Source organism: Carcharhinus amblyrhynchos, chromosome 1, assembly GCF_965287045.1.
Source record: "Carcharhinus amblyrhynchos chromosome 1, sCarAmb.v2.hapA, whole genome shotgun sequence".
Taxonomy (NCBI): Eukaryota; Metazoa; Chordata; class Chondrichthyes; order Carcharhiniformes; family Carcharhinidae; genus Carcharhinus; species Carcharhinus amblyrhynchos.
The window spans coordinates 122,809,873-122,834,197 of NC_137324.1; the positions used below are offsets into that span (position 1 = coordinate 122,809,873).

General features: G+C 42.4%; 2 protein-coding genes across 5 annotated transcripts in view; one reads left to right on the top strand and one right to left on the bottom strand.

Moving 5' to 3' along the window:
- acox3 (acyl-CoA oxidase 3, pristanoyl) overlaps positions 1–2,411 on the bottom strand; it is a 171,084-nt gene extending 168,673 nt beyond the window's left edge. For all 3 annotated transcript variants that reach the window (XM_080191896.1, XM_080191877.1, XM_080191887.1), the window contains exon 1: positions 2,108–2,411. The gene's annotated coding sequence lies outside the window, so the exon portion shown is untranslated. The remainder of the gene's footprint in view (positions 1–2,107) is intronic.
- A 55-nt stretch (positions 2,412–2,466) lies between these two features.
- The window catches only part of trmt44 (tRNA methyltransferase 44 homolog), a 39,560-nt gene continuing 17,701 nt past the window's right edge, over positions 2,467–24,325 (top strand). The window contains exons 1-6 of one of the 2 annotated variants that reach the window (XM_080191916.1): positions 2,467–2,825; positions 5,508–5,631; positions 7,912–8,131; positions 14,009–14,077; positions 19,700–19,807; positions 22,546–22,617. In XM_080191916.1, coding sequence (XP_080048042.1) covers positions 2,492–2,825; positions 5,508–5,631; positions 7,912–8,131; positions 14,009–14,077; positions 19,700–19,807; positions 22,546–22,617 — 927 coding nt within the window. In that variant the 5' untranslated portion in view covers positions 2,467–2,491. The remainder of the gene's footprint in view (positions 2,826–5,507; positions 5,632–7,911; positions 8,132–14,008; positions 14,078–19,699; positions 19,808–22,545; positions 22,618–24,325) is intronic. The other variant, XM_080191908.1, reaches the window with a different exon arrangement.

A 24,325-nucleotide genomic window follows, 5' to 3' on the forward strand; every position in this document is an offset into this window, starting at 1 on the left:
ATCTAAATGCTTCTTAAATGTTTGACAGTTCCTGACTCCATCACTCTTTCAGGCAGAGAGTTCCAGATTCCTACCACTACCTGTCAAAAACATTTTCTCAAATCTGCTAATTCTTACTTAAATCTATTCCCCTTGCAATAACTGATAACATTCTATTAGCTTTCCTAATTCTCTTCCCCCATCTAGTTGTGTCCTAAAGTAGACTTTCATCTATTTCCACAGCTAGTAATTCCTGGAACAGGTCGCTAGTCAGTCACTGGAGGCTTATAGTATGAGGGGTGCCATTCCACATCAAATGTGGTGCCTCCTGCTCTTACCACCAGCCATCGGCATGTTTAAAGGATCTGCAAGTTGACACTCAACCTGTTTTGGCCACATTAAGAATACACCTTCCTTGGCCATCAAGTCCAAGGGTGGGTCTAGAACCTCGAGTTTCTGACTCAGAGGCAGGGATGCTACCCACTGCACCATAAGACATTCACTGTGCCTACTGTCACAAAAGGATAGAATGCTATTAAAACAAATATATATCATTTGTACAAGTAAAATCAAACTCCCATGTATTTTATAAACCATGTCCAGGCAGCACCTAAGAGAAAGAATAGGGAACAGGGTATTCTTCACAACTGATACAATTTATAGAGTGCTACGAGCCAGGAAGCAGTTTAGACACAGATGAAAAAGTAGAAACAAGAAAAAGAGAGGCTGTCATCTGGAGATGAGGTGCTCAAGACAAGTCAGTTTATGCAAAAGACTGTTTTCTTCACAGAACTGGGTAAAGTGTGTAGGGATATGGGGGGGGGGGGGGGGGGTGGAGCCTAGGTGAGATTGTGGTTGGTGCAGGCTCAATGGGCCAAAAGGGCCTCTTTCTGCGCTGTAGGGTTCTATGATTCTATGAACCGAAGACCATTCCCAAATCCTGGTCATTTAAATTGTATGGTGTGGTAATCACTGGTTAGATTTGACAAATAGATTATGGTTGTTGTTTGGGAAATGAGGTCTCAGCACAGTTTAGGATTACGGGGGAATCAGATATTTTTTGGTTTTTGTCTTTGAGAGACTAGGTGCTTACTGCTAAATTACCAAATATAAATATTGTTCTTTGTAACGTTTTGTCTTTCTTCTACACTAATACTTTTGTTTGCTTAAAGAGAGGTGAGTTATCACTGTTTCTACAAATGTTTCTTGTTAATATAAAAAAAACATAAATTAGTGTTTCAGATTCAAACGGTTGCACAACATTAACTTTTGTAACACTGTATGTTAGCTTTTTATGATTTATGCATCAAGACGCCCATGTCTCTGCACCTCAGAGCTCTACAATCTCTCACCACTTAGATTTTTTAAAAATTTTTATTCCAATTCAATCAAATCAAGTCCAATTCAGAGTTTCAACAAGTTGAGACATTTCTGATCCAAGCTGACAAGACAGGGCTCTCACCTCCTGTCTTGGGCTTGATCTACATGATCCAAACTGATTGCAGTAGGCAAAGCTCCTCCTCCAAGACTTGATCTCATCTGCATCTTAGCCAAAAGGCTGAGACGCCACTTTTAAAAATTGCTTCAAATGAAGCTAAAATGTAACCTAGTGACTTCAACCAAGCACAGCATGTCAATACTACACTTGGTCTTGGCCAGACAACATGCTTATTGTTTATTCTTCCTGCCAAAATGGATACTTTCATTATACTCCATTTGCCAGATCTTTGCCCACTCACTTAACTGATCTAAATATGTTTGTAGTCACCTTTTGACCTCTTCACAACTTACTTTCCTCTTTCTGTACCTGTAACAGATTTGACAATCATCACCCAAGTAATTTACATTAAATCGTAAACAATTGAGATACCAGCACTGATCCCTGTGGCACACCACTTGTTGTATATTGCCAACCTGAAAAAAGATCCATTTATACCTACTCTTTGATATCAGGTGATTATCAAATTTCTGTTACTAGGAGCTCACTTGTGCAGAAGCTCCTGGTTAAAAACATCACTGGTTATGAAACACTTTGGGAAGACCCGAGGCTAATAAATGTGCTATTTAAACACATGGCTTTGATTATATTATTGCTATAAACATGTATAAAGGTCAATTCTTTAGTCACCTTCATTCGAGACGGAAGAGCCCAACTTTGTTGTCTTCTCTCGGTTATCTGCAATGTCTCTCCAGTTCCTGAATATCTTCCCTCGATTCTCAGTCACTGGGACTGGGATCTAGTCTGGCCAAAATCACTGCACAAAACTTGCTGAGCTCTCCCTCCGGCTAGAGGTTTCTGTGCACTTTTACCGGATCTCTAAGCAAGTCATTTCTCGCCTTGCTCCAACAAATTAAATTGCTGGACCTTGAAGCCGCTTCCCTTCAAACCCGGCAGTGAGCGAGACATTAGCACGTGACACCCCCTTCCAACGGCCGACCCGTCGCGTCCTGGCACGTGACTAAGCAAGAGCCGGCAGGGCGAAGAGCCTGTTGCTATGGTGACCGAGCGAGGATGATGGCGGCCTGCAGGCGGTTGGGGCCTCGCGGCTCGCTCGAGGCCTCGGCCGGCTTCTGGGCCGCGATCGACGTGTGGACGCTGAAGCCACAGGTGGCCAACCGGCGCCTGAGCGGCTGCCGGTTGGAGGCCGAGCGGGAGGAGAGCTGCTCGGCCGCCGTGGGGCTGAGGCCGCTCCTCGCCGAGCTGCTGCCGGGGCTGTCGGCCCGGGAGTTGGATGAGATTCTCCCCGCGGTGATGGGGGAGTGGGCCGGCGGGAGGCTGAAGGTGCTGCTGCGGACCGTGATTCCCAAAACACAGGCAGAGAGCTGCAAGGAAATTGTTTTCCAAGGTAGAGTGAACCGGGGCGAAAAGCAGCTGATCTTCCCCTCGCCGCCTCCCCATGGTCACACATTAGACCCGAAAAACATACATTCCGGCGGCGCCATCGATTGAATCAGATTTCTTGGAATATTCCTGCATGCAAAATGTGTTTGAACAACTTGGGCCCCAGCAAATACTCTCCTTAAATTTTTACACCGAAGAATATATCAACTCAGTCAACAAACATGTGCAGCTTAAGTGGACTGGCGGTGCTAAATTGCCCCTTAGAGATCCAAGATGTGTATGTTAGGGGGAAAGGGCTTGGGTAAGATACTCTGTCAGAGAGTTGGTGCAGATTCGATGGGCCGAATGGCCCCCTGCGCTGTAGGGATCCTATGATTCTGACTGCCATTCATTAATGCATATTGGGCACCGTGTCTTCAAGAAGCTACAATTTCACAAGCTTTTCCATTTTAAATGCTGATGGTAAAAGTGGATTCAGAGAAACAAAGTACAGTAAGTACTTTGTGTACTTCTAAGTACTTAGTAAACTAAGTGTTCACTTCAATGAGATAGTAATAGATAACCAATAAAATAAGTTTAAGGTAATTTATTAGTGTCACAAGTAGGCATACAATAACACTGCAATGAAGCTGCCACACTCCAGTTCAGGTACATTGATGCAGAATTTTGCATAGCCAATGCACCCAGGCAGCATGTGTTTTGGTCTGTGGGAGGAGGCTGGAGCGCCTGGAGGAAATCCATGTAGACGCTGGGAGAATGTGCAGACCCTGCACAGTGACCCAAGCTGGGAATTGATCCGGTTGCTAGCCACTGTGTTGCCCAATCTGATTGCAATTGAGCAGATTCTGAGTAAGCACGATTGCAAGGGGTCTAACAATAGGGATGGGCCATTTTAATGTCCGAAGATGAAGATTTTAGTGTATTGCTCTTTAGCAAGTATCTGACTTGTGTGCAAAATTTCACAATCTTGCCGTTGAATCATAAAATTATACAACACAGAAGGTAAAACCAATTACTGTAGATGCTGGCATCTTCAACAAAAACAGAAAATACTGGAAAATCTCAATAGCTCTAACAGCATCTGTGGAGAGGAAATAGAGCCACCATTTTTAGACTGGATTATTCCTTCAGAGCTGAAAATAAAGAAAAAAGGAAGAGATTTATCTGTCTCTGCCTCTTTTAAATGTTATTCCTTTCTCAGAATTACAAAGTCAATGTGCAGAGTGGACAAGTCAAGCCCTGAATCCATGTCCTTGTCTGCTCCAAAAAACAATTCAAATTGAATTCAATTCATGGCTCAACAAAAGAGGTGCATGAGACCCAAGCTAAAAAGGACTGGTATTACACCTGACCTTGGATTTGATCCTACACTTGATTTTAGTCAAAAGACTGAGAAGTGATAAGTGCTGCTTCTTTTAAAAAGTTAATCAATTAGCTCCACAATCCTGGTCCTTCCAGGATTGGGGGGCATGGTAGCTCAGTAGTTAGCACTGCTGCTTCACAGCTCCAGCGACCTGGGTTCAATTCCTGGCTTGGGTTACTGTCTGTGTGGAGTTTGCACATTCTCCTCGTGTCTGCGTGGGTTTCTTCTGGGTGCTTCTGTTTCCTCCGACAGTCCAAAGATGTGCGGGCTAGGTTGATTGGCCATGCTAAAATTGCCTATTAGTGTTCTGAGATGTGTAAGTTAGAAGGATGAGCAGGTAAATGTGTAGGGATATGGGGGTTAGGTCCTGAGTGGGATTGTGGTCGGTGCAGACTCAATGGGCCTCTTTCCGCACTTGAGGGTTTCTATGATTCTCGACAGCTGTACAAATTTTCCCTCTTCTAGCATACATTTTGAAAGTTATTGAATCTCTGCCATTATTTGAGGCATTCCAGATCACGCTCACGCTCTGTTTTATTTTCCCATCATCATCTCTGGTTCTTTTGGCAATTATCTTAAATCTGTGCTCTCCTATTACCAATGTTTCTGCCACTGGAAATGAATTCATATTTACTTCATCAAAACAATTCATGATTTTTTTAATGAATTGTTTCATAACAATTCATCTATTCTCTTCTTGACCTATGTGTTAACAAGTACAACCCCAGTTTCTTTTGAACTCTCCCATAACCAAAGTCTTTCTAGTAAACCTCTGCATCCTCCCTTAAGGTCTTGGTACCCATCCTAAAGTGTAGTGCCCAGAATTGAACAATGCAGCCTAATCTGTGTTTAAGAAAGGTTGAGCATAATTTATTTGCTTTGTATTTGCACTTAAGTTAATAAAGCCAAAACTCCCAATGATTTGAGCATGTGAACCTCCAGCTCTCTGGTTTTGCGCCACCTTTAAAATTGGGCCATTTTGTTTATATTGCCTATCCTCATTCCTTCCACCAAAATTAACTACTTTTCACTTGTCTGCATTACGTTTAAACAGTGTGTCTCACTATTCTGTCCAGATATGTCTCTGGTACATTACAGGAAATTTTAAATGATCATATTTAGAACATTAGGAGGAAGGATTCTACGGGCATTAGGGCTGGCAACCATTTGATCTGAATGCATTATGGTATGAGACTAAGTGTACCTTAACCTGGATATTTTCTTAATGGTGAAACACCATGAGCTGTAAGTATTTTGTTCCAACAGGAATCATAGCTTCAAAAAAAATCACCCAAATCATGAATTCTTCCACTTCCTTTGCAGATTTTCAAAACAACACAGCAACATTTATACCAGTAGAAGGATGTAACACAGAAAGCTGCACATTGAAGAAGAGCAATATTTACAGTTTTAAACTTCAGCAAATTGAAGGAGATGAATTGTTATGGTGAGTCCTCAACCACTCAGCGAAATCTGTGTTGCAAAAAAAAGGAATGGCTGTGATATGCATCTTTCTGATAAAAGTATTGGTAAAATGCCTCATTGAGGTTGTGCTGACAATATAAAAAGAGTGTTGCTGAAAAAAAGAGACATGCTGCCGAAACTTTTCATTTAGTACTCATCAGGATAGCTTGCAAGATCAACCAACAGTAAAAAGAACAAAAAATTAATCTGCAGGAGAAGAGACTGCTAATTGGTTGCCAAGTGGGCTCTGGTGTGGTTTTATGGAGAATGCAGCAGAGAACAGTTAACTGCTAAGTTATTGTTTCATATTCAGACTAGGTAGGTTGACTCTGAGCCACACTGCGAGCCTGATTAATAATCTTAAATTGGTTTTTAGTGTCGTTTAGCAAATGTTGAACATGGTCTTATTTTGCAAACAGGCTGGTTGAAAATGGCCAGTACTTCACTTATGAACAGCCAAATGGACATGCTGTTGATATGACCCACCAGTCGTTGGGATGCCGTACCAACATATACCTACCATCACACCAACGCTGAAATTTATATACCACATTACTCATTTGTGTGATGGGCATTATGTCTTTTTGGCTTAACAGCAACATCATGTTAGTGTTACAAATTGCACTTTTTCGAACTAAACACTAGTTTAGGAAACGCCGTTCTCTGGTTCATGCCTTGACTAATCAGAATCACCTTGCCTAATTTGAATTTGAAACAGGAGTTTGACAGTTAACTGTTCGATGATTGCACAATGTTCAGCAATATTCATGACTCATCAGATACTGAAGCATGTTCAAATGCAGCAAGATCTGGACAATAACCAGGCTTGGGCTGACAAGTGGCAAGTACTGTTCACGCCACATAGATGCCAGGTAATGACCATCAATAAGAGACACTTTGACCACCGCCTCTTGACATTCAATGGTCTTACCATCACTGGATCCTCCACTGCCAACATCCTTGGTATTACCATTGACCAGAAACTCACCTGGACTCATCAGATGAACACAGTATCTACAAGAGCAGGTCAGAGGCTAGGAATACTGCGTTGAGTAACTCATTACCTGACTCCCCAAAGCCTATCCACCATCTACAAGGCACAAGTCAGGAGTGTGATGGAATACTTCCCACTTGCCTGAATTGGTGCAGCTCCAACAACACTCAAGAAGCATGACACCATCCAGGACAAAGCAGCCCAATTGATTGGTACCAAATCTACAAACGTCCACTCCCTTCACCACTGACACTTGCTAGCAGCAGTGTGTATTATCACACTGGGGAGCAAGGGAGCAGGCGGGTAAGTGGAACTGAACCACTTTCAGATCAGCCATGATCTTACTGAATGGTGGGGCAGGCTTGAGGGGCTAGATAGCCTACTCCTGCTCCTATTTCTTATGTTCTTATGCACAGCAGAAATTTACCAAAGATGCTTAGCACCTTCCAAATCCACAACCACTTCCATCTAAGAAAACAAGGGCAGCAGATACATGGGAACGCCACCACTTGCAAGTTCTCCTCCAAGCCACTTACTATCCTGACTTGGAAACATATCGCTATCACTTCGCAGTTGCTGGGTCAAAATCCTGCAATTTTCTTCCTAACAGCCTAAGGGTCAATCCACAGAACATGGACAGCAGCGATTCAAGAAGGCGGCTCACCAACACCTTTAAAGGCAACTAGGGATGGACAATAAATGCTGGCCAGTCAATGAAGCTCATGAATGAATGAAAAAAAACTTTGTTGCTGCATTCTGCATGACAACACCTCCACCAATCAGAGTCCACTTACCATCCAATTACCACTCTGTTTTGCAGTATAATTTGTTATTCCCTTTATTTTTGACTTATCATGCAAACTATCCCGATGAGTGCAAGACAAAAAGCTTGAATAGTATGGTTTTGTTTTAGTAATGTTCAAGTTTTGCACTACCAACTGACTATTAATATAGAATGAAGGGGGAGATGGTGGTGTAGTGGTAATATCACTGGATGAGTGATTCAGAGGCCTAAGCTTGTGTTTTGGGGACAAGGGTTCAAATCCCACCATAGCAACTGGTGGAATTTAAATTCAATTAATATTATGGAATTAAAAGTAGAAAGAGTGTTCCAAAATCATCTGATGAAAACCCTGGAAGATTGGCAGAAGACGTTGCTTCTTACCAAAGTCATTTGGATAACCATCAGTTATCCAATTTAATCTTGGAATTGCTATTTATTTACTAACATTTCTGTGATGTTTATTGGTTTATTTCTTTGTCTTAAAGGTTTATTTCTGTTTCCATATTGTGTCCTGAAGAATGGGTCGCAGATGGAATTTTGTATCCCAAAACAACATGGCTTATAGATGTACTGCTTACAAAGATTGTGAAATGGTCTACAGAGAACAAGAAAAGCTATTTTAAGAGCACACTTTCTCTCATTTCTGTGGAAAAATACAGTGAATATTACCACCGTCTAAAAGCAAGATACAAAGAAATGGTCAAGGTAAAATTCTAAGAACTGAAAATAATCAATTATTGGTTTAATTTAAATTCTGTCTCTTTTTCCTTGCACATGACATGAAATGTTGACCTGTATATCTGATACCTTGTAACTGTTTCATTAAGAGATGGTGAGCACAGTAGTAATGTTTCCTGTTCAGATTTAGAAATTTCCTTGTCCAGCCAAAATTAGATTTGTTCTGTGGGTTATTGTGGATGTAACTTCTAATTGGATTGATACAAGAGTTGTCTTCCCCCAGCCTTTTTTGAAAAAATTATTTAATCAGGCAGTATATGTACTAATGTTGGGTTTCACATGGCCCTCATTAGATGTGCAAAAATGGCACAAAAGCAAGGACTATACATTAGTTTACAGGCACCAAAACCTTCAATTTTGAAACCCCCACAGTCCTAGTTGATTGTGCCTTTTAAATGGAACTAAAGAGTACAATTATAAAAATCTCCAGGGATCCAAGACAAGTCCCAGACTTCAATCCAGATGGGCCTTCTCTTTACTGGTTGGTAAGCTGTCACCTTTGAATGCACTAACCTGTTAGGAAATTCACAGATTGGAATTAAGAAATCTAATTTGGGAGCCTCTTCCCCCTGTTCACAGCCCAACTGATACAGATGAAAATATTTAGAGAAGATGGAAGTTTACCTTAAGAGCACAATCCTCAGGATCAAGATCAGGACTCAGCCTAATTTTTAGACCTTTCAGCTTTGTGGAAAGGGTGTGCCACAAGGGTCACAGATTTGAGTGAAACAGGGATTTTTTTTTAAACTATCCTTATGATTATCTATGTTGCTGATCAGAGTAATACTTCAATATATACTACCTTCCATAACTTCATAGTTAATTGAAGCATAGCTTTGATTGCAATTTATAATAGTGTGGCATCACATTTTATATTAAAACCGTGACATAATTGTTTTAAAATATTTTTCAATATTTACTGCATTACTTAAAATCACATAACTTACTAGAACCTAAAGTATGGAGTTTGATATGTGAGAGATCCCAACATATTCAAATTAAATAGCACTAAAGGTAGCAACATTTTAAGAAACATAAGAAATCGGAGCAGGAGTAGGCCTTCGAGCCTGCCCCGCCATTCAATAAGATCATGGCTGATCTGTCGTGGCTCAGTTCCACTTTCCCGCCCTCTCCCCATAACCCTTAATCCCTTCGCTTATTAAAAACCCATCAACCCGCGTCTTAAAAATATTTAGCGAGGCAGCTTCCACCACTTCAACAGGCAGAGAATTCCTGAGATTCACCACCCTTTGAGTGAAGAAGTTCCTCCTCAACTCCGTTCTAAACCGCCCCCCACCTTTGTCTTGAGGCTGTGCCCCCTAGTCCTACTGTCCTTTCTGAGCGGGAAGAGTCTCTCCACCTCTATCCTATCCATCCCATTCATCATCTTATATGTCTCAATGAGATCTCCCCTCATTCTTCTAAACTCTAACGAGTACAAGCCTAGTTTATTCAGCCTCTCCTCATAGCTCAACCCCCTCAACTCCGGCATCAGCCTAGTAAACCTCCTCTGCACTCCCTCCAAGGCCAAAATATCCTTGCGTAAGTGCAGCAACCAAAACTGCACACAGTACTCCAGCTGCGGCCTCACCAGTGCCCTATACAGCTGCAGCAAGACCTCCCTACTTTTATATTCAACCCCCCTCGCTATGAAGGCCAGCATCCCATTAGCCTTCCTGACCACCTGCTGCACCTGCAGGCTGGGTTTTTGCGACTCATGCACAAGGACCCCGAGGTCCCTCTGCACCGTCGCCTGCTGCAGTTTTTCGCCCCGTAAGTAATAGTCCTTCCTGCCGTTATTCCTACCAAAGTGGACCACCTCGCACTTGCCAACATTAAATTCCATTTGCCAGTTCCTGGCCCATTCGCCCAGCCTATCTAGATCCTTCTGCAGACTCTCCACACCCTCCGCGCAATTTGCCGTTCCACCAATCTTGGTGTCATCAGCAAATTTCAACACCATACACTTGGTTCCCTCCTCCAGATCATCTATATAAATGGTAAATAGCTGAGGCCCCAGCACCGACCCCTGGGGCACTCCACTAGTCACCAACTGCCAATCCGAATAGCACCCATTGACCCCCACTCTCTGCCTCCTATTTGACAGCCAATTCTCTACCACGCTAACACCCTACCCCCAACTCCATGCCCCCTTACCTTCTGCAATAACCTCTTATGAGGTACCTTGTCAAATGCCTTCTGAAAATCAAGAAAGACCACATCCACCGGCTCTCCTCTATCCACCGCCCTAGACACATCCTCATAGAACTCCAATAAGTTTGTCAGACACGACTTCCCCTTAACGAAACTGTGCTGCGTCTGCTCTATCAAGCAATTCCCCTCAAGATGCCTCGCTATTTCCTCCTTGATGACGGATTCTAACATTTTACCTACAACAGACGTTAAACTAACCGGCCTATAATTCCCTGCCTTTTGCCTGCCACCCTTCTTAAACAATGGCGTAACATTAGCCGTTTTCCAATCTTCCGGCACTTCCCCGGAATCCAGCGACGTTTGGAAAATAACCACCAAGGCATCCACTATCACCTCTGCCATTTCTTTCAGAACCCTCGGATGCATTCCATCCGGTCCTGGGGACTTGTCCACAATCAGTCCCTCCAGTCTGTCGAGCACTGCCTCTCTAGTAACAATAATGTCATTGAGACCCTCTTGTCCTACCATCTTTCCATCGCTAACACCCGGCAAATTATTCACGTCCTCCTCCGTGAAGACCGAAACAAAAAAGTTATTCAAGGCCTCAGCCATTTCCCATCCCCTACCACTAAGTCCCCCCTCTCATCCTGTAAGGGTCCAACATTCACCCTAGCCAGCGTCTTCCTTTTTATATATTTATAAAAACTCTTGCTATCCTTTTTTATATTAAGCGCTAGCCCAGCTTCATAGTTTATCCTACCCTTCTTTATCAACTTCTTTCTCAATCTTTGTTGACATTTAAACCTCTCCCAATCCTCTTCTCGCCCACTACTCTTAGCTACTCTAAACGCCTCCGCTTTTAATTTAACACTTTCCTTCACCTCCTTCGTTATCCATGGCTTATTACCTCTCCTCCTACGGTCCTTTTTAACCATCGGAATAAATTTCTGCTGAGCACCAAGAAAGATCTCCTTAAAGATCCTCCACTGCTCCTCAGCAGACCTACCTTCCAACACGCTCCCCCAGTCAACATTTGCCAATTCTTCTCTCATCTTTCCGTACTCCCCTCTGTTCAAACAAAGGACGCGTGTCCGGGAACCCACTTTCTCCTCCTCCATCTGCACCAGAAACTCCACCATACAATGATCACTCTCCCCAAGAGGATCCTTCACCACAAGGTCCCTAATTCTACCCACCTCATTACATAACACCAGATCCAAGATAGCTCGCTCCCTCGTCAGCCCCAACACACACTGTTCAAGGACACTATCCCGGCAGCATTCCAAGAACTCCTCCTCGAGCCCACCGCATCTAACATGGGTCGACCAATCAATATGTAGATTGAAATCACCCATAATTATCGCCATTCCATTCCTGCATGCTGCACTTATTTGCACGTTAACAGCCCGCCCCACCTTCAGATCATTATTTGGGGGTCTATAGACGACACCCACCAGCGTCTTCCTCCCTTTGCTGTTCCTAATCTCCACCCACAACGATTCCACTTCCTGCTCTTTGGTTCCTATATCATCCCTTGCTACCACCCTGATGCTATCCTTAATCAGCAGAGCTACGCCCCCCCCCCCCCCCCCCCCCCCCCCACCTTTTTCCTCCTGCCTATCCTTCCTAAACACTTGATACCCCTGGACATTCAGCTCCCAGTCCCTGTCACCTTGCAGCCACGTCTCTGTCATGGCCACCAGATCATATCCATTTGTGCTGATCTGTACCACCAGCTCATCCACTTTATTCCGAATGCTTCGTGCATTTAGATAAAGTGCCTTCATCCCAGCCTTCACCTGGACCCTATTTGCCAGAACGCCACCAACCATACTCACGCCCCCTACTCCCTTTATTATTGGGACATCCTCGGCCTCTTCCCTTACCTGTACCCTCTCCTTAACTTTAGACCCTGTAATGTCACCTACCCTCGCACCCCTAATTAGTTTAAAGCCCTACCTACAGTCCTATTTACACGATTCGCCAGGACTCTGGTGCCAGCACGGTTCAGACCAACCCCACCCCACCTGAACAGGTCCCACCTACCCCAATACTGATGCCAATGCCCCATAAATTCAAACCCATTCCTCCCACACCAATCCCTGAGCCACCCATTCACCTCCTTAATCTTATCAACCTTACGCCCGTCTGCACTCGGTTCAGGCAGTAGTCCAGAGATAACCACCTTGTCGGTTCTACTTTTTAATTCCATTCCCAGCTTTTCATGCTCCCTCCCCAGATCCTCAGTTCGCATTTTGCCTACGTCGTTGGCACCCACATGTACTACAACGACCGGATTCTCACCCTCCCACTCCAGGTTCCTCTGCAGCCCAGATGTGATATCCTGGACCCGAGCACCAGGCAGACAACACACCCTTCTGTGCACTTTGTCATTGTGACAAAGGACAGTGTCAATACCCTTAACCCCACTGTCCCCAATTATGACTACGTTCCTTATCACCTTCTCTTTGCCTATATCGTGCGTCTGCATCACTGTACTGTGTGCAGTTTGCTCACCAACCTCACCTCCCTTGTTCTTGTCCGCACTGGAAGCAAGAACCTCAAACCTGTTATGCAGATTGAGGGGCTGAGGCATCCGGTCCCCACCCTCCTTCCTCCGGTCCCCACCCTCCTTCCTCCGGTCCCCACCCTCCTTCCTCCTCTCAGCAGCCCCCTCTTGTTCCTGACCCTTAGAGTTAGCCAGTCTAGGGGGGGTGGATGTCTCTTGCACCCCATTGACAATGGCACCCTCTCTCCCTCTGATGAGCCTCAGTGCCTGAAGCTCAGAGGCCAGCTCATCTATCTTGAGCTGGAGCTCCTCCAGCAACCTGCACTTACTGCAGACATGGTCACTGGGAAGGACCCTGGGGTCCACCAGCTCCCACATCATACAGAAACAGCACATCACATGCCCCTCCATTATTCACTGTAGTAGTATTGAAAATTTCCACGCAAACTTACCTGGCCCTTTTTCTCCCCAGCCCTTTGATCCTAAGCCCTAATAGCTCACTCTGCTTCCCTGTCACTCCGCTGCCCACTCCGACGCTGCTCGCTGTCTACACCAGGCCTCCTTTTAAACCTGGCTGTTTTAAAGCCTGCTCACCCACAAATCCCTGCTATCCACTCCCTTAGAATTCTTAAAGCGGTAAATACAAAAAGCCCGCAAAAATGCTTTTAAATGATTTAAACAGTTCTACAAGGTAAGTTCTTACTACGAAAGTGCTTTAAACTTATTTGAACAGGTTTTTAACAGGTAATTTCTTATCTGACTCTCTGCTCCCTCACTCGTCTGCTCCAGCAAACAAATTTTGAACTTGCCTATTTTGCACTCAACTATTTTATGCTGGTTTATCTGAATCTTTTACACTGATTGAAAAGGTTATTCACCCAAAGCAAAGCATGCCCACAAAACTGGCCAGGCCCCCATGGCTATCTGCCAGTTGCAGCCTTTCATATGTTGTGTAAAGAATCTAAGATCCACAGGCACCTGCAACTTAATGAATCCAGTGTTAATTCTCTGTACCTATGATGACCAACACTCAGTTGAAGCCTGAGCAAGATTGGTTTATTTTTGCCAGTTTTATCCCCAGAGGAAACTCTGTGCCCCTGTCTATCAACCAATTAAAAGCTGCTTTGTATAATCATTTATTTATTTTCCCTAACTTAATATACTTTTTAATTCAATTTTAGGTTTGGCCTGAAGTTACGAATCCTGAAAAATTTGTATATGAGGATGTCGCCATTGCAACATATCTACTGGTAACCAGTTTGGGTTTCACAATATGCTGACTTAGTCCATTTGCTACTCCATAGTCAATATGCTGTTAGTCCATTTGTTCATGCAATTGTTTGTGTAGTGATCCAGTGAAATAATGAAATCAGGGCACATCAATAAATCGATATCTTCAACTTACTGGCAGACTTCAGATGAAAATAACATGTATTGATGAAGAAAATTTCCATAGTTTTAGAGGGGGACAAATTTCTCCTTTTGGCCTTATGTTAATTCTTGCACACTTTCCCCCTCAATGTATTTAATCCTTGGAAGAATTGAATAAGCACATGCATAGTTGTTAAATAGATAAAGTCAGAGGTCAGGTCAGACTTGCCAACCACTTAGCATACTTTTTCATCCCATATAAATCTGTTGATTTCCTTTGCATTATATTCTTGCAAATGTCCTGATGAATGCAATGCAGAAAGCTTTGAGAGAACTGTCTTTTTTCAGCAGTATTGAAGTTAAAGGTATGTAGATTTTCCCAAAATCTTTTCATGCAACTCCAGGATTTTTATTTATGGAGGACTTTCGACAGAGGATCTTTATGTGCAGACGCGCACAAAAACCTTTGTTTTGATAGCTGAATCATTTACAGCTGTAATTTATTGAAAACTATTGAATTTTCAGTCTTTTTCTTAATCGGACATTTATTCTATGAAGGAAGTAATAAATTCAGCATCAGCAATACTTGATAATAGTCTGTTTCACACATTTACTTGGCTATTTCGTATAGCCACTGCTTCACTGTTATGAAGAAAATTTCTGATATTTAGTTTAATTTTATACTTTCGTTCTCCATTGCTACGGTGCAGAGGGACCTGGGGGTCTTTGTGCATGAGTCACAAAAACCCAGTCTGCAGGTGCAGCAGGTGATCAAGAAGGTGAATGGAATGCTGGCCTTTATAGCAAGGGGGATAGAATATAAAAGCAGGGAGGCCTTGCTGCAACTGTACAGGGTACTGGTGAGGCCACAGCTGGAGTACTGTGTGCAGTTTTGGTCGCTGCACTTGCGCAAGGATATTTTGGCCTTGGAGGGAGGTTCAGTAGGCTGATACCGGAGATGAGGGGGTTGGACTATGAAGAGAGACTAAATAGACTGGGACTGTACTCGTTGGAGTTTAGAAGGATGAGGGGGGATCTTATAGAGATGTATAAGATAATGAAAGGGATGGATAGGGTAGAGGTAGAGAGATTCTTCCCCTTAGAAAGGATAGCAGGACTAGAGGGCACAGCCTCAAGATAAGGGGATGGGGGGCAGTTTAGATCGGAGTTGAGGAGGAACTTCTTCACTCAAAGGGTGGTGAATCTCTGGAATTCTCTGCCCATTGAAGTGGTGGAGGCTACCTCGCTAAATATGTTTAAGTCACGGGTAGATAGGTTTTTGACAGACAAGGGAATTAAGGGTTATGGGGAAAAAGCGAGAAAGTGGAACTGATCCACTTCAGATCAGCCATGATCTTAATGAATGGCGGGGCAGGCTCGAAGGGCTAGATGGCCCACTCCTGCTCCTATTTCTTACGTTCTTATTTCTGTTGGAGTAGTTTATCTGAATTGTGTGTATACTATGTTGCCCATACCCTACCACATTTTATCATTAGCATCTAGCACAAACAAGGACTTTTGGTGTGGAAAGTAGTCAGTTACTTGCAGTGTATCAAACATGCTCTTACTATTTACCATTTCTAACAAAATGTCAAAATATTACAGACAAACAGTACATCTATATGCACAAAATCTTACTCAAAGCTTTCTCCTCTGTCACAGAACATAACTCCACAACTTCTCTTGCACCAATACATTTTAACTGTTATGAGCATGAAATTCACTAGCAAGCAATATCTGATTTAAACCATTCTTCAAAGTGTTTGTTACATTTTCAATTTAGGAACCTAAAACCAAGAAAGTAAGTCATTTAGTACTTTAAACCTGTTCTGCCAGTCAGTAAGATCATAGACAATCTGCAACCTAACTTCATATATTACATTTGTCCCACACCCCAACATCTTTGGATAATAAAAAATCTTATCACTCTCAGAAATTAAATTTAAAATTAATCTGGCATCAATTGCCATTATCAGAAGAGAGCTCCAAACTATTATCTTTGTGTGTAAAGTGTTTCTTAATTTTTACCCCTGAAAGTCTGGTTACAATTTTTAGACTCCACAACCAGCAGAAATAGTTTCTCTTTATATCTACCCTATTTGTTTCCCTTAGTTCTTGAAACTTTGATCAATTCATCCCTTAACCATCTAAATTTCAGGTACTACAACCTTAGTTTGAATAATCTCATAAATTAACCTTTGGAGTCCCAGTATCATTCCAGTAAAAATATACTCCCTTAAAGTACGTTTCCAGCCCACTGAGGAAGCAGGTATTGCTGGGTCTGGAGAATGAGGTGGGTCAAGTGCATCAAGTGTCTTTAGAGGAACAGTTAGGGAATAGTGATCATTGTATAAATTTAGATTAGCTATGGGAAAGGACAAGGAGCAGTTTATGGTAAAAGCCTGATTACAGGAGGACTAATTTCAGTGGTTTGAAAATTGATCTGGTCTAGGTGAGTTGGAATCAAAGATTGGCAGGCAAAAGCATAATCAAGTGGGCTGCCTTTAAAGAAGAGATGGTTAGGGTATAGTCAAGTTGCATTACCCTCCAAGAAGACAGGTAGGGAAACTAAAACAAGTGCTCCCTGGATTATAAAAGGAATAGAAAATAAAGTGAAGCAAAAAAAAAAGTATGACGGAAATTGGATTGTCAATTCAACTGAGAACCAGGCTGAATTCAGAAGGTTCAAAGGAGAAGTGAAAAAGGCAAAACACAGAGCATGAGAAGAGACTGGCAGCTAACATAAAAAGGAAGTCAAAGGCATATAAATAGCAAAGAGATAATGAGAGGAGTGAGCCAATTAGGCACCAAAAAGAGGCCAACAGCTGGAAGCAGATGGCATGATGGAGGTACTGAATGAACATTTTATATTTCTCTTTACCACGGAAGAGGATGTTATCAAAGTCATAGCAAAAGAGGAGGTGGTTGAGATATTGGCTGAACTAAGAATTGATAAAGTGGAGATACTAGGAAGGCTAGCTGTATTTAAAAGCCGGTGAGTCCCCAGGACTGAATGGGGTGCATCTGATGAAAGGCTGGAGTTGTTATCCTTGGAAGGGGAGGTTTGATTGAAATGTACATAATTGCGAGGGATTTGAATAAAGTGGATGGGAAGGGCCTATTTACCTTAACAGAGAGATCAGTTATTAGGGAGTATAAACTTAAAATGATTTGTACAAGGATTAGAGGGAAGATGAGATGAACCTTTCACTCAGAGAGTTGTAGGAGTCTGGAACTCACTGCCTGAAAGAGAAGTAGAGGCAAAAACCCTCAACTCTTTTAAAAGGTATCTGGATATGTACTTGAAGTGTTGGAACCTGCAGTGCTACTGACCAAAGTTGGATTAGGCTGAGTGGCTTGTTTTTCCGCCAAAAGACACACAATGGACCTTTCCAAGCGATTGTTAATTTTATCTGAATTGTTTGTAAAGTTTATCCCAGTACCAAGATTAAACTGGCCTGTGGCTGCTCAGTTATGTTCCATCCCTTTTTGAACAAGGGAATAAAATTTACAATTCTTCAGCCCTCTGGAATCATCCTGTACCTAAAGAGGATTGAAAGACGGTAGCCAGCACTTCTGCAATTTCGACTTTTACTTCCTCTGCATCATAGAATGACTAACTTCAGATGGTCCTGCCAGCTTTATTCTGATAGTTACTCTAAAAGGATTAGAAGGGGAAAAAAATCACTTCCAACTCTAGAGTGACTATTTAAAAACCCAAACCAAGTCTTGCACAAGACACCCTGCACACATCCCCAGGGAATCCACCCACCCATTCACCTGCTCCCTCCCTTCAGGTCCGGGGCCCTGGCCCCACCCCTCCCATAGCTCAATGCCTTTGAGCCAGAGAGATTTGAGACTGGGCCATCTATTGAAGATATGTTTTCTCAGGACAGTCTTGTTGTTCGCACACAGCCACATACTGCAGTCCAGGTACAGCATGTGCCTGTGCAGAGATCATTTTAGATCCTTTTGCCTCTCTGCCTGATGCTTCTCGGCTCTCTGTTTTTTGAACTAGTTAATCAATTGCTAAAAATACTGAACACAAGTATTGGATATACAAATGTATAGATGTGTAATGTGGACATAGCTGCTTTATAAGACTTGAGTTCTGTTGCTACTTCATGTGTTCATTTAGATTTGTTGTAACTTTCTGAATTCTTCCCCGCCATACTGCCATGATCTTTGTTTTGTAGCACTGCTGCTGCCTGTTTTTTGTCCTGCTTAAGTCATGACTGAAAAGTTAAAAATAATTTGGCTGACTTGCATTCATACTGCTGACAGGTTTATAATTTACATAATCTGCACTGAATTTTGTGCATCCCAGAAACTTCTTTGTGTTTTAAAGAAGTGTGTTTTGCCTTGTAAATATGCCTTTACTCCACAATATTTTGGAGGAGTGCAAGCTTTCTACACCTGTATTGCTGTTGTGGCAGCAAATGGTCATTTCCTATGCATACCTTGTTTTGTGAAAGCAGTAAAATTTGTGGGAGGTAATTCTAGCCTAACTCACCCAGTGAGAAACATATATGACTAGATAAACCTTCCATTTTATGTGTTGCTTGATTTTAATTTGTTTGATGTCAATCAAAAGTAAAATCAGTGGTGTGTAAAATGGATGGCCAATCTGAATGTGCCAATTTACTATGGCTCAAGTTTGATTAAAATTAATGCTATAAAGGTTGTATGTTAAGCACAACACTAAAAAAAAATCAAAATATACTTCCACTCAGCAAAAGCATGCATTTTGAAAGAGTTTTCATAGCATGTATGCAAATGTGAGGAAATGATCTTTCAGTTGTATAGCATCTTGGCCAGATTCCATCTGTTATATTGTGTTCAGTTTTGGGCACCACTATTCAGGAAAGCTATATTAGCCTTGGAGGAGCTGTGCTGCAGATTTACTAGATGAGTAATAGAGTGCAGAAAGTTAAATTAGGAGGTCAGATTGTATAAACTTGGTTTGTGTTCCTTTGAGTTTAGAAGATTGAGGGACATCTAATCAGGATGTTTAAATGAAAAAGGAATTCACTAGTGTAGCTATTTTTCTGGTGGGAGAATCCAGAACAGAGAGAGCGTATTTGGAGCTGAGCCATTTGGAACTGAATTTAGAAAGTGATCTTTCATACATAGTATGGTCTGCAATGATCTATTAGAATGGAAAAGCTCTCCTGGGTGGCTGAATAGCTTAACCCTGTTCATATAGCACAACCTGGAGTGTTGCTGGATTTATCATTATTGTTCTTCTTTGAAGTGGGCATGGCAAGACTTTATTTTACCTTTCATTAAGAATTTTGAGCACGTTAAGTAGTGCATACAGTGGTGAGTGGGTTGAAAGCCCCTTGTGGAAGGAAGAAACATCCTTATTCGGTATGTGCTTACTTGTATAATGTGGTAGCAAAAAAAAATTACTTGTATTTTGGTTTTCTCCTAATAGAAGAATATGTTTCCCATTTCCTGCATATGAAAGCATTGTAATGTAGCTTCTGATCATATTTCAGGTTCTTTGGGAAAATGAGCGTGCAGAAAAGGGCCTGACTGCCAAACAATCCTTTATAGATTTGGGATGTGGTAATGGATTACTAGTTCATATCCTGACCAATGAAGGAGTAAGTGAAATTTGAACTGATGGAGCCTTAGTGCTTTCTGGAATAACTATGATACCGGTGTTATATGTTATTTTCTACGAAATATAAAGAACATAATATAGTCCTCCAGTTGCTGGTGAAATCCCTAGTGAAAATAAAGTAGTAGATAAGGGACTGTTTTGTTTATTCTAATTTTATTTAAGGATATTTAAAACAGGACTTGAAAATTGCAGCTATTGCAAAAAATTGCATATACTAAGCAGTTTTTCTTGGGACGTAGGAGGCTCAGACAAGATTTTTGATTGAGGTCTACAAGGTTGTGAGATGTCTGGGTAGAGTGGGTGGTAAGAGCATAGAAATATAGGAAATAGGAGCAGCAGTACATTTGGCCCATCAAACTTGCTGCGCCTTTCAAACAGATGAATGATCATCTACTTCATATCCACCTACCCTTCCCCACTGCACACGTGATCTTCTAACCCCCCCTCCCACTCCCACTAGGAACTGCCCCCAGCATAGGTTGGCATTGTGCAAATCTGGCAGGGCCAGCCTGTGCTGGGGACAGTGTAAAAAGTCTGACAACACCAGGTTTTAGTCCAACCGATTTATTTGATAGTAAACGCACAAGCTTTCGGGTTAGTCCCTTCGTCAGGTGAATGGAGAGTTCTGGCCTCAGACAGAGCATATAAAGCACAGACAGTTTACAGATTACTGATTAGAATGCGAATCTTTACACCTAACCTGCTGTTCAAGTCTTGAAGTGGCTGACAATGTGAGTGGAAGGAGCACTGATCACAGGTTAAAGAGATGTGTATTGTCTCCAGACAGTACAGTGAATGAGGTTTTGCAAACCCAGGCAAGTGTTGGGGGTTACAGATAGTGCGACATGAACCCAAGATCCTTGTTGAGACCGTCCTCAAGTGTGTGGAACATGGCTATCAGTCTCTGCTCAGCGACTCTGCGCTGTCGTGAAGGCCGCCTTGGAGAATGCTTACCCGAAGGTCAGAGGCTGAATGCCCGTGACCACTGAAGTGTTCGCCAACAGGAAGGGAACAGTCTTGCTTGGTGATTGTCGAGCGATGTTCATTCATCCGTTGTCGTAGCGTCTGCATGGTCTCCCCAATGTACCATGCTTCGGGACATCCTTTCTTGCAACGTATCAGGTAGACAGCTGATACGTTGCAAGAAAGGATGTCCCGAAGCATGGTACATTGGGGAGACCATGCAGACGCTACGACAACGGATGAATGAACATTGCTCGACAATCATCAGGCAAGACTGTTCCCTTCCTGTTGGCGAACACTTCAGTGGTCACGGGCATTCAGCCTCTGACCTTCGGGTAAGCATTCTCCAAGGTGGCCTTCACGACAGCACAGAGTCGCTGAGCAGAGACTGATAGCCAAGTTCCACACACGAGGACGGTCTCAACAAGGATCTTGGGTTCATGTCGCACTATCTGTAACCCCCAACACTTGCCTGGGTTTGCAAAACCTCACTCACTGTACTGTCTGGAGACAATTCATATCTCTTTAACCTGTGATCAGTGCTCCTTCCACTCACATTGTCGGCCACTTCAAGACTTGAACAGCAGGTTAGGTGTAAAGATTCGCTTTCTAATCAGTAATCTGTAAACTGTCTGTGCTTTATATGCTCTGTCTGAGACCAGAACTCTCCATTCACCTGACGAAGGGACTAACCCGAAAGCTTGTGCGTTTACTATCAAATAAATCGGTTGGACTAAAACCTGGTGTTGTCTGACCTTTTACTGTGTTTACCCCAGTCCAACGCCGGCACATCCACATCTGGGGACAGTGCCCAGGCATGCTGGGGAAATATGGCCTGATAATTAAATTTAAATTAGTGTGAATTAAAATGAGGCTCTTGACCTTTGTGGGCATGACCCTTGCAAAGCCACCAGCAAAGGGTGGGGAAATTCATGGAATGTGGTTTTCAGAGAGAATCATGTTTCCCGGTTTGCTCTGATTTTCAGCCCGTGCCACCTTTCTCTGACGTTGAATGCAGATTGACAATCGCCTCCATTGATTGGAATGGGCGGCACGGTAGCATAGCGGTTAGCACTGCTGCTTCACAGCTCCAAGGACCTGGGTTCGATTCCTGGCTTAGGTCACTGTCTGTGCAGAGTTTGCACATTCTCCTTGTGTCTGCATGGGTTTCCTCTGGGAGCTCCGGTTTCCTCCCACAGTCCAAAGATGTGCAGGTTAGGTTGATTGGCCATGCCAAAATTGCCCCTTAGTGTCCTGAGATGTGTAGGTTAGAGGGATTAGTGGGCAAAATGTGTAGGGATGTTGGGGGGAGGGGGGGCCTGGGCCTGGGTGGGATTGTGGTCGGTGCAGACTCGATGGGCCGAAGGGCCTCTTTCTGCATGGTAGGTTCTATGATTCTATGATTTGGGGGAGGGGGAGAAATTGGCAATGTCATAAGAGTTCCTTGAATCCATTTTATAGTCTGTGATTCAACCTCTGACTGAAAATATTACATGGTGAACTGATATATTCTTCAATATAATAAATGCTTTTCCATGCCATGTGATTATGAATTGCAAACTTATGCAGTCTGAAAGGCAAAAGAAATTGCTTTTAAAAGCTTAGAATTGTATCAAGATGATTCTATCTTGCAAAAAAATAAATGACCTATTAAATTGTGCAATAAGACATTACTTATTAAATTGTGTGGAGTGTCTTAAAAAAATGTTATAGTTGAATAAATGTTGCATGTTTCAGCTTGTTGTTACTTTTTAGCATCCTGGTAGAGGCATAGATGTGAGGAAGAGGAAGATTTGGGATATGTACGGTCCACAGACATGTCTCAAGGTAAGAAGGAGATATGTATTTGTATATGTTTCTTTTATATTTCATAAATTTTCTTGCACATTAAACTCAAAGCTGTTAAGTACTTAATTTCTTGCGAAATTGTGTAAATCTAAAGCCTGATCCAGCTGGATATATGGCAAAATGAGTATAATTATTTTAGGTTTGGTGTATTGCATTTACAATTAATCGTTAAAAATCTCACACGAGTATTTGTACAATTCATCTTTGAAATAGCAGGAATAGAGGAAATTGGTTGCAGTGTTCAGCATGCCTTGCAAGACTTTTCCAATATGAATTTGCAAAGCACAAATATCCTTCATGCGGGGAATGTGAATTTGTAAAATCTATCTTTGAGAGTTCTACAAAAATAGGGCATACACAATTTTCGTCCAGTTATTTATTTGCCTCACATCCACAGGAGGAAACTGCAGATTTACCATTCCTAAGTGCTATGAATGGCTGGTGGGAAAAAAATTCACAACAGTGCAAGTCAGGTCACATTGTAGAGCCATTTTTGTTCTGTTTGCAATCCAAATAATTATCTGACATTGGGTGCCAAAAGTGGGGAGGATTATTGTTGTACTTTTTTTTATGTAGGGGCAGCACGGTGGTTAGCACTGCTGCTTCTCAGTGCCAGGGACCTGGTTCGATTCCTGGCTTGGGTCACTGTCTGTGTGGAATTTGCATGTTCTCCATGTGTCAGCATGGGTTTCCTGCAAGTGCTCTGATTTCCTCCCATAGTGAAAGACGTGCTGATTAGCTGCATCAACCTGAACAGGCGCCGGACTGTGGCGAGTAGGGAAATTTCACAGTAATTTCATTGCAGTGTTAATATAAGCCTTATTTGTGACTAATAAATAAAGTTTAAACTTGTAAAATTTAAGCAACTCATCCACCTCTCCTCCCAAAAAAGATCCATCTTTGTTTTCCTCAGGATAAAGGAATTTAAAGGGTAGCATGCATTGGAGAACCTGGAGTACAAGGGTTACTAGATAATAGTGGATCAAACATTGGCCTTTCACCTGCAAGACTAGGGTTCATATCCAACCTATCTGTTAATTGTAAGGGCCCTTTGTAGATCAGTTTAGTTACCACTCTCAAAATTGACACGTGGCAGTTTCACTGTGGGAAAATGTAAAATTGTCAAATTGTCTGCTGAGGTAAATTGAAGGGAGCTTCATTCTGTAGTTGTTTTAATTGAGTGTTTTAAGTTGATGCATGGCACCTGAAAATGTGTCATAAGGTCCCTCAATTTGATGAGTATAAAATTTGTCAACTTTTTCTTTAGAAGAAGGTTCCTTGCCACACAGAAAAAGAACTAAAGTCAAATCCTTGACATGAGGCACTGCTGCCATTTATTACCAATCCTTAGTTGTCCTTTTCCATATGTTCCAGAAGTCAGTTAATTAAGAATCAACTGAATTGGTGTGGAACTGAAAGCACTTATGCACCACTCAAGATAGGAATGGTAGATTCCAGTGTGTACATTGAGTATGAGAACTGTCCTTGTGTGTATCAAACTTAGTAACTAAAGTCCCAAAGAGGCAACTGTCAAAAATTATGATAAGGCAAAATGCTGTGGATGCTGTAAAATAGTCATGGATGCTAGACCTATGGAGTTTTTCCAGCATTTTCTGTTGTATGTCAGAAATTATGTTTTCATAATGGCCTAGATTTTCCTTTCCAGTTGCAAGTAGGGTTAGGCAGA